At 49.5% G+C, this 15,968-nt stretch overlaps 1 protein-coding gene across 11 annotated transcripts in view; it reads left to right on the forward strand.

The window, feature by feature from the left end:
- OTUD7A (OTU deubiquitinase 7A) overlaps nt 1-5,640 on the forward strand; it is a 441,745-nt gene extending 436,105 nt beyond the window's left edge. For 8 of the 11 annotated variants that reach the window (XM_037832844.1, XM_037832850.1, XM_037832845.1 and 5 more), the window contains one exon: nt 1,475-2,959. In XM_037832844.1, coding sequence (XP_037688772.1) covers nt 1,475-2,959 — 1,485 coding nt within the window. Of the gene's footprint in view, nt 1-1,474 lie in introns of all 11 variants that reach the window. The other 3 variants (XM_037832852.1, XM_037832854.1, XM_037832855.1) reach the window with 1 other exon arrangement.
- Nucleotides 5,641-15,968: the final 10,328 nt, after the last annotated feature.

Here is a 15,968-nt window from a genome sequence, read left to right on the forward strand (position 1 = left end):
ATTCTACCAGTGTCACTGTGGATGTTCTTTCCTAGCAGCTACGTGGGGAATGGCGACAGGTGCTCCAGACCTAGAACCAGGAAGCTCTTGGGCTGGGGCTCAGCAGTGCCCCTCGTTGCCAGGGCCCTTCCAGCCTAGGGTTCCTTTCAGCCAGTGCTTCTCAGCCACTGGAGACCTCCCAGGAGCCAGCACACCCCCCTTCCCTGGGTCCAGCCTTGAACTTCCCAACCTTGGTGTCTCTGGCAAACCAGTTTGAGCCTTTTTGCTCCTCCCAAACCCAGGAAAGGAGTGGAAAGGGAAAGAAGGAATTGGGGGCTTGGAGGTGAGGGGCTGCCCTTGCTACTAAAGTGGTCTGGTCACAGGAGGGTCACCCCACTCTTGGACCTGCTTGGTGTGGGGCTAACATTAAGTTGGAGAGTGATGGTCCCTCTCCCAGGCTCACCCTCTGGGTGTCGGGAAAGCCCACAGTGGCATGAGCACCAGTTCCTTCCAGAGCCAGGTGCTGGCCTGAGGGTCTGCACTTTGCACTGGGACGTTGGGTCGGCATCCCCCTTCTCACCCAGGAAGGCAGTAGGCACTGCCCATCCTCCCCACCTCCTTTCTCAGACACTGGTCTTCCCCACCCCAGACACTGGTCTTGACTGTGTTCCCACACGGCTTGGCCCTCCCCTGGTGGGTTGACAATGACCATGAGTCTCTCCAAGGTGTTCACACTCACCCCCAGCATCTCCAACCCCCTTCTGGGAATGAGAACATCTTTTCTTCTCAGCCCACATCCCATTTTGAAATCCTTCTCACTTTAGCACTCTGAGCACGCTAGCAACCTGAGAGAGGAGCCCCTAAGATGGAACTGATTTGTCATTGCTGAATGGGGGGGGGGGGGTTGCTCCAAGATTAGAAAATGAGGTTTTGAGGCCAGGTTTCCACCCCCTGCCTGGAGTGAGCAAAGGCGGCTTCTTTGTAGAGAGGCGCTTTGGTGCAGGAGGGGTCTGCCAGGGGCTGGCCTGTGACTTGCAGTTTATCAAGCATCGGTCTCCTGGCCTGGAAGGCCAGAGTCTGGGCAGGGTGATTCTCTCCAAAACGGGGCTCAGAGCCAGGTGGGTCTCTGCACCCTGCATCAGGGTAAGTAGCAGGCAACCAGCGAGCCGGGTTCACCAATCAGAGCAGAGGCAGAGGGCGGGAGCCCCCAGCGTCCCCCACCGGACAGCAGAGGCAGATTGCGAGCTGTGCACAAACACCAGGGTGATCCTTTTATTACTGCAGCAGAGCAGAACACTTCAGTCCACGTCTCTTTGCTTCAACTCCACCCATTCAAGTCTGGCAGAGACCAGAGTGGCCCTAAGGGTTGGAACCCTGTGACCCGAGGCCCCCAACCGCTGCAAGCCAGCGGCGGGGTCTGTTTATCTCAGCCCTACGAGGGGGGCAGCTCTTCTCTGACCTGCTGCTTCCCCCCATTCCGGCTCTCTCCCCGCAGGCCCCGCTGGCGCAGCCGGAGTCCCCGACGGCCTCAGCGGGGGAGGACGTGCAGTCCTTGGCCGACTCGCTGGACTCGGACCGCGACTCGGTGTGCAGCAACTCCAACAGCAATAACGGCAAAAACGGCAAGGACAAGGAGAAGGAGAAGCAGCGCAAGGAGAAGGACAAGACCCGGGCGGACTCCGTGGCCAACAAGCTGGGCAGCTTCAGCAAGACGCTAGGCATCAAGCTGAAGAAGAACATGGGCGGCCTCGGCGGCCTGGTGCACGGCAAGATGGGCCGCGCCAACTCGGCCAACGGCAAGAACGGCGACGCGCCCGAGCGGGGCAAGGAGAAGAAGGCCAAGTCACGCAAGGGCAGCAAGGAGGAGTCGGGCGCGTCGGCCAGCACGTCGCCGTCGGAGAAGACCACGCCGTCGCCCACGGACAAGGCGGCGGGCGCGTCGCCGGCCGACAAGAGCGGCGGGCCGCGAGGCGACGCCTGGAAGTACAGCACGGACGTGAAGCTGAGCCTCAACATCCTGCGCGCCGCCATGCAGGGCGAGCGCAAGTTCATCTTCGCCGGCCTGCTGCTCACCAGCCACCGACACCAGTTCCACGAGGAGATGATCGGCTACTACCTGACGAGCGCGCAGGAGCGCTTCAGCGCCGAGCAGGAGCAGCGACGCCGAGACGCCGCAGTTGCCGCTGCCGCCGCGGCAGCAGCAGCGGCCGCCGCCAACACCACCACCACCGCCGCCGCCCCCACGGCCAAGCGGCCGCCGCGCCGACCCGACACCGAGGGCGCGCCGGGCTCCGAGCGCGCCTCGCCAGGCCCGCCGGCCGGGCCGCCCACTCAGCTGGTGCTCAAGTTCAAGGAGCGCCCGAGCCCAGCGGCGGGCGCGCGAGCGGCGCGGGCGGCGGCGGCGGGCGGCGCGGCCTCCCCGGTTGCCGGCGGCGGTGGCGCGCGTCGCGGGGCCGCCAGCGGGCCGGTTCCCGGGCGCAGCCCGCCGGCGCCGGGGCGCCAGAGCATCATCCACGTGCAGGCGGCGGGTGCGCGGGACGAGGGGTGCGCGCCGACCGTGGGCGCGCTGCGCCCGTGCGCCACGTACCCGCAGCAGAACCGCTCGCTGTCGTCGCAGAGCTACAGCCCGGCGCGCGCCACCGCCGCCGCCACCACCACCGCCCTGCGCACCGTCAATACGGTCGAGTCGCTGGCGCGCGCCGGGCCAGGGCCGGCGACGGGTACCGAGCCCAAGTCGCAGACCTACACCAATGGCTTCGGCGCCGCCCGCGACGGCCTGGAGTTCGCCGACGCCGACGCGCCGGCCGCCTGGTCGAACGGTGAGGGCGGCCGCGGGGGCCCGGGCCCGGCGCAGCGCCGCTGCCAGCGGGAGAACTGCGCCTTCTACGGGCGCGCGGAGACCGAGCACTACTGCTCCTACTGCTACCGCGAGGAGCTGCGGCGGCGGCGCGAGCGCGAGGCGCGCGGCCCCCGGCCCTGAGCGCGCCCCCGCCGGGATGCTTTTTTCCCGTCTGTCGGTGTCTTTTTTTTTCTCCCCCCCCTACTTTCCCAACCCCCCCTAAATTTTTACTGACCCTGGTCAACTGGACGGCCGTTGACTTCTCTGTCAGTGCTGTGTACGTGTTTGGTCAAACGTTCCTCATGGTGCCTGAACCTACACTGACGTCACTCAGGTAGCAGACGGATAGGAAACAAGTCATACTGTTGGAAGTGGGACGTGCTAGCGTAGCCTCTGCCTCGTACCTGTGGAAACCCAATAGCCATTGCAAGAGTATTTTTGTTCCTCCCTAAGAGAAATAAAGAAATGTGCAGCCCTTGGTTTTTAGCAGGGGGTGTTTTACAGTCTCCCCCTCCCCACCCCCTCTGCTTTCCCTGACCTTGGCGACTGGCCTCTTCCCCGGAGAGGGGTCCTGGCGCGCGGGGTTTAGACACCCGCGCGCAGCCTGAGACTGCCGTGACAGCGTCCTCTCCGGGGTCCTTGGAGGAAAGGAGGCGCTTTGGTGATTACTGTGGCCCCTTAGGAACCCGCGGCTCCATTTCATAAGCAAAAAGCTCCTCCCGCAGCCATCTGGCCCGAGCAACCTTCACACTGCCATCCCAGCGGCGAGGGTCCGTAAGAATGGGCACCATACAACCTACCTCGCAGGGTGTGGGGAAGTGTAGGGGTCGCTCTCGGGGCCGGCCGGGGAGCTCGGGTGACAGCTTGCCAAAGACACCTTGGAGTCACAAAGGCAAGTTTCGTAACTCGCAAATGAGAAGTTTCCCGTAGACAAATGAATAGGACAGCCGTCTCACGTTCCTCGTTAGAAGACGCATCCACAGTGAACTGAAGCTGGAGAGCCCCCCCCCCCTCCAGGAAGTATTCGGGGGCCCAAGGAGAGGGACAAGGAATTGACCGCGGGGTCACTGTGTGTATGCCCCCACTAGGCTGCTTTGAAATCCGGCCCGTGCCTCTTTCCAAAGGGAAGGGGCCGGGGGAGCCGAGGGAAGGAAACCTGCTCCCCACCTCCTCGTGCCCGTTTTGTCCAAACGTGGCATCCTCCCCTGGGGCAGGGAGGGGCCGCTTCGGGTTCCCTCACACATTGAGCGAGCTGCCTGACACCCCCAAGCAGTCCCTTTTTTGGTGCCTCATACATTTCTTGAGGAAAAACAAAATTAATGTGTCCTTAGCTTACCCAGTTTTGAGCAGCAATATGCAGCTTCTTCCTTCCAAGATTACCTCTGGCGAATACCGTTTTGGCCAAGAACACTGAGGAGCTAAAAACCTGCCTCGCTAAAGATCTTGTTTCCATGACATACAGAAAAGATGGGTGAAATCCTCACTAACAGATGAAATACTTTAAAACCTGTGAGAGCCTTAGAACAGCCTCTAACAATGGTAAGAAAGATAGAAAACCTGGCTTTGCTGTGAGGGTATCATCAGAAAATGGCGGGAGGTTGACCATCTCTTCATCAGAGCCAGCTTCTCCTTGTCCAGAAAGGATGCTTTTTTCCCCCTCACAAAGAACAGCAACAGCAAAAAAGGAAAAAAAAGAAAAGAAAAATGGGGAGGGGATTTTTTAAACTTGTTTGAAGAATTATAATAAAAGAATTGAGTATTTCCTGTGAGTAATTCCTTTATTTTTAAATTACCCCACAGCACGTGGCGTTTTCAGTAATTTATTCAAGTTTTGTATAAGTGGTTCCTGAAATCAGAATTATTTATCAAGTAGAATCTTTAAGAAGTATTCTGAAAGGTTTGCTTTTTGTGCTGAATGATACTTAAAGTATGGTATTTAGTAACATTGATGTCCCTCTTGTTTCTTTTATTAGAAAAAAATGCAGGTTTTTGAGTTTTTTGTTGTTTTGTTTTGGTTTGGGTTTGGGTTTGGGTTGTTTAAATCTCTTGTCGAGAGGATGTGTTTGTCCAGCTCTTTGGAACTGGTTCTCCATGTCATGCCAAGCAACTGCTTTGCTACCCAAAGCTGTTGGGGTCACAGAAAGTGTCACTTTGACTGTAGCCACCAGCTCCTCCTCGTGCCCCATACTCAGAGGATTCAGACAGCCACCCTTAAATACTTAAATGTGATTTCAGAAACCAAACTCATACACACAAGAAGTCAAGTTCATGTTTCTTTAAAAAATGTTTCCCAGTTTAACAGCCAACCTGAAATTTCCAAAACTGGCTATGCAAATATTTCAATTTTCTCTTGTGTTCCGCCACATTTTTAAAAAAAAGGCAAACCAAAAATAAAAAATTGGATCCGTTGTCATAGAGGAAAATCTTCCAAACCAGGCAGAGTAATACCTGTGGGTTATCAAAAAACAGTGACCTGTCTTGTGTCCTTGAATTTCACAGTAAACTCCCCACCCCCATCTGATGTGCTATGAATAAGATCTGAGGTGCAGCAATGACCACACCTTCACCTCCTCTCACCATGTGAAAGCCACGTGTATTGAGTATATTCTGTTTTTAGATTTTATGCTTACGATTTTTCAGCTCCAGCACGAGGCAGGCTAAAAGTGCCAGCCGCCTGCCGATGCAACACATTGTGACTCAGTCCACACACTTAAGAGTACCTCTTTCCTTTTGTGAGGGAGTTGATCCATCTTTCCACTAAACAGTATTTAAAAAAAAAAAAAAAGTCAGAGAGCCTGTTGTCTTACTAAATTTATTAGTACCATGCACCAACTGGACCAGGTTAGTTTTTCAGGCTCGGCGGGAACCATAAAAAAATTACTGTGTTGTTTCCCTGTTCACTAAGGGGCCCCCCAATACTCTCCTATGATTTGGGGGACCTTTGTGGAGCAGGGAAAGGAAGATGGTTGCAAGCAATGGAGAAGTGAAAGAAGGCGAGTCTTGATTCTAGAAAGGCAGTGAGCACCCCAGGACATGCATCCCTGCCACCATCTGAGGGCTGGATTTGGGGCGTGGTGACCAGCCCTGTCGTGAGAACCTTCTCATCTGAACCGGCCAGACTCCCCTTTTCAAGAAAGACAGATATCTCTAAGGGACAGCCAGGTTCCCCGTGGGTCCCAACTAGTTCTAAACCCAGTGGAAGTCAATTCCAATAATCCACTTGCTATTTCTTACACGTGGTACCTGGGTATATGACTTTTTTAAACAGTGTGTCATTAAAGGAAGATGTTTTTAAGTGTATTCTGTTTGTAGATTTTATGCTGTTATGTTACAGTTTTACAAGCCAAGTTTCAGTCATCCTATAGAAATTATTTTTATATTATTTTCAGAATATGCCACAGAGCAATATTTTGAGCCCTTACCTTGGGCGGGTAAATTTAGGTGGGAAGGGACTCTGCTTTCTGCTGGTTGTGGAAATACCTTCTGAAAGTGGGAATGTATAAATGTCTACTTTTTATTCCAGAGCTTGATTTTTTTTTTCTATTTATGGATTTCGGTACTGTACCTCTCTGCTTAAATGAATAACTTTATATTCACAAAGTTACTGTGTATTTCCACCCAGTGGGCTCAAGCAGGTTACCGAAGACTTTGAATCTATTACTTTAAAAATATAATCTTTTCCAGAAGTATTTAATTTATTGAATTCTAGTAGCTTACTGTCAGGAATTTGGCAACTCAAGATAAAAGGACTCTGCATCCCTAGATGTGCACATCTGGGTGTTGAAATCTTCCAGGCAGCACCTATCTTTGTCCCTGGGGAAGGGGCTGTGGATACATCATTTTCAGCTCCCTCCCCCTCCTCACCCTCCACTTAGCTTCCACAAACTTATTTTGCAAATTATTTTGCAAAGATAAATTCACCCTCTAAAAATACATTTCACCTTAGTAAGGAAAAAGGGCTGTCCCGATCAGTGGTGGGAAATTTGTGCCAGAAAACAAAAACTATGACTTTGCCAAACCCGTGTGTCATTTATGTTTACTAAGAGATCCAGAGTAAAAGATGGAGGCAGCTATTGCATGTTTGGGGTTCCTTTCTTCATAGCGTGATTCTTCTCATCTCGGTGTGGACTTGCTGAGTTAAGTTCCTTGAGTGCTTTCTTTTTTTCTTTCTCTTTATGCTTCTAACAAATGAGACAAATGTGCATTTTCTTGGCTGCAGTGAGCCCTGCCTCATTAGACCTGGGTGGCTCGGGCATGTAGCTCCCCTTTGAAGGTGGCACCTTCCGGCTGAGGGGTCGACTAAAAACAAGTCCACCACAGAAAGGGCAGGTGCTCACTGCACCAGGAGCAGGCAGCCCCTTCCAAAATGCCTTAAAGTGATGGCTCTCTGGAGACCTCTGGGCACCATCACCTTCCCCTTTAATCTGAGTACAAACCCTGTCTTTCTCCTCCAGGTGGCCCGTTCTGGTATGCTCGCTCTCCAGGGCAGTGGGCAGTGACAGGGCCACTCAGCTTTGTTGCTATCTAATTCAATTCCACCTCCAGTCCCTGTGCCTACTTCACAGCCTGCCAGCCAAGTGAGGGCAGGCGATCCGCCGGGCAGGGCACGGTGGGAGAGTCTGGCCATGCTGCCTTTTTGACACAGGAACACAGCGGTGGGTCAAGGTTAATTCATCCTAGAGAGACCAGCCCGTGCCAAGGTTCAGCATTGCACAGCTGGTGGCCAGGTCCCCTCAGACACTCACCCCGGGAGGTCCCTGGCTGCCGCATAGGGCAGCTCCAAGGTGGACAGTGTACGAAGATTTTCATGATGCCTCAAAGCAGTGTGTGAAATGGCCTGTTTGCAGTTACACAGGGAGCTTCTTGCCCTAAACATCCCTCGGGGGTCTGCCTGGCCCCTGATCCTTTGGGGTGACCCTTCCCACCCCCACCTCCTGCCCCACACCCCTACAGAGAAAAGCCAGGGAAATAACCCACCTGCACCCCTCAGAAGGCTGGGGGATCCCCATGTGCAGTGGGAAGACGCTTGTCACAATCCTGCTGAACTGAAAACCCGCAGGGACATCACAGAAGCCATTCTCTTTAAGCAGGGCTGGGAATGTTACTGTTTCTATTTATTTTGCAAAATGGTTTATTGAAACTTGCATTTTGCTATTTTATTCTTGAAAATGAAAGAGCCTCACCGACCCTAATTATGTATATACAAAATGGTGCGCATTGCTTATCCTTTTTATCCCCCTAGCAAGCATCTCAAGAAAACATAAATATATATATATATAATTGATTGATATATATCAGTTCATTTTACATATATACACATCAGTTCATTTAACACAGGCAAGGAGTACCGGTTGGTTTTAATGGTAAATATAGACTGAATCTGCTCAAAACCAAAGTAACCTGTTTAATGAGGACCAGTTAGTGAAACCAGCTGTTTCCGAATATAGCCACAGACACTTGGGGTCAGGTTTAAATGAAGAACTATCTTCCCATCTTAGAGTTAAGGCTAAAATCCTTATAAAACCCACACACCCCACTTCTTCTCTGATCTTTCCATCAATGGCTCTGCCCCAGCCACCCTGGTCTCCCTGCCCTTGCTCCATCACCAGGCACACTCCTGCCTCAGCACCCCTTGCACTTTCGATCCCCTCTATATGGAACATTCTTCCAGCACATGGCCATGCAGCTTACCCCCTCACTACCTGCCTGCCTTTGTTCAAATGTCACCTTTTCAAGGAGGCCTTCCCTGATTTATTTACAGTGACAACACCTCCCACCCTCCCTGCCTGCCTCTGTTGTACTTAATCACCATCCGAATGCTACGTATGTTATTCATACACTTTACTGATTTTCTGTTCCCCCACCCCATAGAATGTAAGCTCCATGGAGGGCAGGAATTTTTGTTGTTTGGCTCACTTCTCTATCCCTGGTGCCTATAACAGTGCCTCTAGCTGCATGTTAAGCACTGGATGAATATTTCTTGAAGAAAGATGAAATCAGTCATTTGATAGATGTGAAGACGCCTAAACATGTTGATTGCATCAAATCCAGATTCTGCCGTTGACCCTAAGGATGGAGAATTATAGCCAGTAGAGGGGTCTGGCTTCTGCTCCAGCCAAAATTCCTGTGGGTGCACAGTGGTAGGGGCAATGGTGGGCAAAGATACCCCCATGGCCGCCGCTTCTCTGAATGCTACTGCACATCCCAGTTGGGTTGGTTCCCCTTGCCCAGCAGCCACTCTTCCTCACAGGTGCGACACTCAGCCATTTCCCGGGGGCACTGGGCCTGGGCCCTTGGGAGCCAGTTGAGGTGGAAACAGCTTCTTACAGGGTAGCTCTCACCATCAGAGTCCCTGTGCTCTCCGAGGAGGTGCTGGTGGGGCCGGAACCTTCCAGAGAGTCCTTTTTAACTGGTACCTGTACACTGTACTCCTCATGGTCTCTGCTGGGATTTGGGCCTGCCTTTCTAGAATAAACAGGAGTGGCAGGAAAAGGGGTCAATTTGGCAACTAGTAGGGCCCATTCTCATGTCCCCCAAAAAGCAGGGCTGGAGAGGGGGTGGAGCTCCTCACACAGATGAGAGGGGGCATGGGGCAATGGTGTTGACAGATAGCCAAGCCCACCAGAGTCTCCCCTCCATCACTGGCCAGTGTGCGCTGGAAGGACAGACCCTCAAAGCTGCCGTGCCAAGCCTCCCACACCACATGGGCTAGAGCATAGCCCCTGGGGCAGGCAGGTGACCTCACCTCCCCCCGGAAGGCAAGTGTCGGGGTTCCTCTTCTGAACTCCGTAAACTGTTTCTGCTTGTTTGACCATAAGGGGCATTTTTCTTTCTGCCCTGGCTCTAGTCTCCCTGGGGAACTGTGAGGCAATCTATACAACTACCTAACCTTGGCATTTACTTCCAGGTCCTTTGGCCAAACGTGCTTTCCCCTAAGAGTTGTTGGCAAAATACTGTTACAAGCTTCTTCTGGGACCTTTGTCCTCCTGTGGCCTGGTGAAAAGACCTCTGTCCCTCTCTTTAACCCCTTTGCCAGGTTTCTGCCATCATTTCCCTGGGTGCCCTGTTTTAGAGACCCTCACAGAGGTGGGGCATGAGGTCTCTCTCTTACCACCCTGTCTCAGTCATTCATAGGGAGAGAGCGAGGCTCCTGCAGGCTGTGAATGGGCCCACGGGCACATGCCCCTTAGCTTGAATTGCCAAATAAATGGTGTCCCTTCCATTACTGCCCTAACAGGATAGGGACTTGCCTCTGCAGTACTCAGAGAAAGAAAGAACTTTCTCCACAACAGTGGCCTGAAGGAGCCAGTTCTTTGCAAACATTCTTCCCATTGGTGTGGAATGTGATTGAAACACCTGACTTGGGATTACAGGTTGGCATCTGGGGGTGGGGTGGCTTGTCTCCACTAATTTATGACTGAAACTAGTAAAATAACCATGAGCACGTGTAGGAGATTAGCCATGGTCTCAAGTCCCAGGACACCCAGAGGGAACCTCCCAGTGCTGTCCTCAGCAGTCATGATTCAAAACAAGCATCTCTTCCCTGACCCCACCAGGTGGGAAATACCGAGATTCTAGACATACCAGTAAAGCATCACTTAGAACAGCAAGGAGCGGGCTTGCTTCGCCATGCACACACTGAGATCCCCAGTGACTGACCACCACGGCGGATCCAGGCCTGAACTCAGTAATGGTCAGCTCTGAAAAGTTGTTATTGTTTTGCAATGAATTATAACAAAGGACTATTTTTATTTACCCTCTTTACTCTGTATTTGCTATGTTCCTTTAAAAATGCATTTGGTTTCCGGAAGTCAGTGAATTCTTTTTTTTTTTTTTTTTTCTGTGCTTTATTTGACTGATTTTTTTGGATGACATACATCACTTTGCTTCCCCATTTATTTGATTACAGTGGACAGAGGAAAATATTGAGGCAAAAATTGGTCATAAATAACATTAGTTTGAACGGGTTGTCCAGAATCCTTTTCTGCCTGCAAGTGTTATTGCAGTTCAGTTCCAATATTCTTTTCAAATTGATCCATTCTTGCAGAAGAAACCCATTGTAAGAGCTGTCCTTAGTGGGTGGGTTGTTACTTTGTAAAGTATTAAAGCACTAAACCAATTTTTGCAATATGTAGTAAATCTTGCTTTCATTTTGGAAAACTTCCAGTAATGACTATTGCACTTTTTATAGAAGAACTGTATTTAATTTCTTTCTTTTATGAAAGATTATTTCAAGTAAAAATAGCCCTGTAATCTGTGTGATATGGCTTCTCCATTATTTGACACAGAGAGAAGCTTTAATGCCTATTCAATAAAATAAACATATTTGTAAAGTATCGTTTGGTTCAATTATTTGCACATTTCTGTGTGTTCTTGGTAAAATACTATATAACAAAAGCTTTATGACCCAAAACGAAGAAGACTACATCAGGAATCTGTACCACTTTAATAAAGAATTGTGTTCCTCCAGTCAGATCATATGTAAAATCTAGTTAGAACACCATCATATGACAAGAAGCATTTCTTTCCCTTTTTGAAATGGCCATAATACATTGTATCTAAGTGAAAACTGAATAGAATTTCCCTAAACATGTGCTTGCCAGAGGTTACAACAGTAAGCAAGAGGGAAACAGCTGGAAGCAAAGAAGAAAAGAGGCATTTTATCATGACTTTTTATCTGTGAAAAAGAGGCACTGCCTCTATAAAGGGAAATAAGAGAAGCAGGTTCCTCATAGGAACCAGGGACATCAGCCTGGAGGCATGAGTCCTCTCACAGCCAAGTACTGAATGTCTGTGTGTGTCATGCAGGGTGCTGGGCAGTGGGGAGGATGACGATGGTAACAGTGATGATGGCAATGGAGACAATGATGGGGGTGTAGATGATGGTGATGATGGTGATGAAGACGATGGTGATGATGGTGATGATGGTGATAATAGTGATGTAGATGATGATGGTGATGATGATAGCCATGAAGGTGATGATGGTAATAACAGTGGTGATACAAGTGAAGATGATAATTGTTCCAGTTTGCTAGAGCTGCCATTATGCAAAACACCAGAAATGGATTGGCTTTTATAAAGGGGGTTTATTTGGTTACAAATTTATAGTCATAAGGCCATGGAAGTGTCCAAACTAAGGCATCCACAAGAGGATGCCTTCACTGAAGAAAGGCTGATGGCATCCGGGACATCTCTGTCAACTGGGAAGGCACATTGCTGGTGTCTGCTGGTCCTTTGCTCCTGGGAACTGGCTGTGTTTCAGCTCCTCTCTCAGCTCCTGTGCATCCCTGCTTCTTTCTCCCAGGGTGTTTCTCTCTAAATGTCTGGGGGTCCTCTCTTTGTTTCTCCAAACTCTGGAGTTTCATCTCTCAGCATCTCCAAATGTCCTTCTGTCTGAATCTCCAAGCATCTCTCTGCATCTCTCTCAGCTCCCAAGCATCTCTTAAATACTCCAGTGAACTAATCATAACCCATCCTAAATGGGCAGGGTCCACATCTCCATGGAAATAATTTAATCAAAGGTCTCACCCACTGTTGGGTGAGTCACATCTCCATGGAAACATTCAATCAAAATATCCCACAAGACTGGGTTAAAAGATCATGGCTTTTGTGGGGAACATAACATAACCAAATTGGCGCAGTAACATACATGATGATGGCGATGGCAGTGCTGATGGTGATGATGATGATGGAGGTGACGATGGTGAGGGCAGGGGAGATGTTGACGATGACAGTGGTGATACTGGCCATGCAGACAGTGATGATGGGATGTGGGTGATGACGGGGATGATGGCGGCATGCACTGTCCCACCATAGCTGTGCACCACATTATGCACATTCTGTGAACTGTGGGATTTAATCCAAAAAGCCCTGCGAGTTAGAAGGAAAAGTCCCATTTTATCAATGAGAAAAACAAGATTTAAAAGGTAAGTAGTGAAGCCAACTAGGACCTGTGCTCATAACCGTGGGTCTCACTCCTTATTCTGCCATCCCAAAGAACAGGAGGAGCTCACAGTCTGACAGGAGTGACAGGCAAGGCTTCATTTTACCTCCTGGAGGCTGAGGCAGAATTAGCATTGTTGGGAGAAAAAGAGAGAACATGTTTAACTTCCTTTTTGGAAATTGCTGGGGCAATGATCTCTTCACACACCTGGGATTAGCTTAAGACCAAAAAGACACCATCCATTTCTGGTTCCAACATTCTTCTACTGTAGAAAATATGAGGCTATTCTTAGTTCTTTCAGGATGGGCAGAGAATCTCATATAAAAGACAGATTCCTCCATCTGAAACTTTAAACAGTGCTTAAAAGACTGTACAGGATGGTCATGATTGAGAGACAGAAAGTCTAAGTCTAGTTTCAGCCCAGCCATTAATTCCCTGTGACCTTGAGAAAGACATCTCACCTCTCCAGGCCCCAGTTTTCTATTTTGTAAAATGAGAGGTTTGAGGGAAGGATCTCTAAGTTTCCTACCAAACAAAGAATCCATGTTACATTTATGATTTAGTTAGGAAAACACAGTGACACCAGTTATTTCAACAGACAGAATTTAATATGGGGAATTGGTCAAACAAGTATTGGAAGACTAGAAAACACAAAAAGAGAACAATAAGGTAACATGGAGGGAGTCTCTGAAAAAGCAGCTCCATTGCAGGGCTGGGGAAATAAAGAGAAGAGGTGGGTTGTTAAAAGCTAGAAGCATAGAGAACAGGGCTCAAAGGGTGGACTCCTACCTGTGAAAAGGGTTCTGCCCAGCTGGTGCTAGTGCTTTGGGAGCTCAGGGGAGATTTACAACATTGGACTCACCTCTCTGAGGGGGGGCATGATTTGGCAGGTCTGGAGAGGACTGGAAATTGGAACAAACTTTGTTGGCAAGTGAAGAGCTGCTGCTGGGTTGATGCTGATGGGAACTGGAAGCAAGGGAAAGAGCATGCCCTCTGTGTATATAATCTGGCTATCTGTCTGTCTATCTACACTCACACACATGCAAATATTATGTGTGTATACATACATCAAGCAAGGCGGAAAATAAGAAAAATGCCTATTTGCTACAGTCCTCATTTCTGTCACTAGTCATGAGGCCACAGTTGATATTCACAACTTCCTTCTTCCACTAACCACCCCATGTTTCCTTTGTGCTCAGCCAGGACTTTTGCTGGCAAGGATTCCACCCCTGAAGGATAACCCAAACGTTAACTCCTGAAAGTTCTGAATCCTCAGAAGTCCTTGCTGCAGTTTACCATTAACTTTTATTTTTTGGACATGGAAATAATTAAAGGTGCCTCAAAGAATCCCCTGGATTTCGGACATCATTCTGTCTGCCCCCATGTGTAGCAGTGCAAAGAATTCTGACACCAGCTACCTGGAGTTAGGGCAAACTTCACAGGGTAAAGGCGGGGTCATCCGCAAGACTGATTCCACTTCAGATGCCAGCCACAAGTTACGGGGTTCTCAGGGCTGCCCTCACTTCTGACCAACTGACTACAAATTTGGGTGTTCCCACTACTCCCTCAGATTCACTCACTCACTAAAATGAGTTATAGAACTCAGGAAACACTACACTTAGAATTACAATTTTATTATGCAAAAAGAAAAAAAGTATACAAATCACAGGTGCACAGGACAAAATCCTGGAGGATGTCAAACATGAAGTTCCTCTGTTGTCTCCCCATGGAGACCAGGACACATCACCCTCCTGGCACAGTGATGTGTATTACCAACCAGGAAGCTCACCCATGCTCCAGTGTTGTTTTTATTGGGTCTCATTACTTAGGCATGATTGATTGAATCAATGCCCACGAGGTTGAACTCACTCTCCAGTCCCCTGCCCTGCAGGAGGTTGGGCTTATATTACACAGCCCAAAGCCCCAGCCCCCACCACCTGGTTGATTTCTTTCATGTGCCCAAACCCTAAGACTACAGGTGTGGCTGGTCCAACCCTGGGTGGTCTTGTTAGCATAAACTAGCAGGTATGTTCCGGGGGGGGGGGGGGGGGGCACCGTGAATAACAAAGTCACTCCTGTCACTGGAAATTCCAAGGGTTTAGAGGTTACCCTCAAGAGCCAAGGCAAAGTCCAGGCCACTTTTTGGGTAAAGTTAATTCTTCACAACAGAAGCAGCAACTCAATTTCCTCTTGATAATTACATTCAGGGGAACGTGATCTCTTATAGACCATTTTCATTTGATGACAGAATGGTAAGTGGAAATCCATAGTGGAGCCCACCATCACTGCAACCATGGTCACTTTGTACCTGGGCCCACTGAGCAAACAGAGCACCTCCCCTCTTTGCCTGCTGATTCAGTAGCACGAGAAGCTCAAATTGGCCAGGTCTCAGCTTCCAGTTCCTTGAAACATTGTTGTAACCCCTGATGCAAGCTTTCCTTCCTTGGAAACTAAGACCTCCAAATCATAAGAAGTCAACATTATATGGATGTGGAGTACAGACTCTGGGTTATGCAGCATAAGGGTTGCATTAACTCCAACATTATTGTGAGCCTCCTCTGCACTGGATCCTTTTGGTGAGCAAAAACATGGGGCACAAATATCTCTGCACTCCAAGCACATTCTGAGAAATCCATCCACCTGGATCTTCCCTATATTTCCTTTCTCATCCATCTTTGAATCCTGTTCTTTCCAAGTTCCTGAGCATCCAGTTAAACTATTTGTCACTGCCCATAAATCAGTACAGGTCAGGGCTCTGTAACTTGAGCACTATTGAAAGTTGGGGCAGATAATTCTATGTTGTGGGGGACTGTCGTGTGCATTGTCCTGTGCATATTTAGCTGCATCCCTGCCCTCTACCCAGTAGATACCATTAGCATCCCCAAATCCAGTTGTGACAACCAAAAATGTCTCCAGACATTGCCAAATATCCCCTATGGGATACAAACATCCTTTGTTGAGAATCACTGGTGTAAGTTCATTCTTCTGGCCGTCTTTCAGTCCAGAAGTGGATAAACATGTGTTCTGTTCAAGTCCATTCCACTGAGATGTCTTCCTTTCCTCATCATCTTTCAAGAGCACTCCCAGCTGGGGAAGTGGTACAATAAGAGTACATTCTCACTGGTCCCAGCATATCATGGGGAACTGTCTGAAGGCTTCCTCAGTCATCTGGTCATAAGGAACTTCCCATGAGACCATAGGTACAGA

Source organism: Choloepus didactylus, chromosome 4, assembly GCF_015220235.1.
Source record: "Choloepus didactylus isolate mChoDid1 chromosome 4, mChoDid1.pri, whole genome shotgun sequence".
NCBI classification, from domain to species: domain Eukaryota; kingdom Metazoa; phylum Chordata; class Mammalia; order Pilosa; family Megalonychidae; genus Choloepus; species Choloepus didactylus.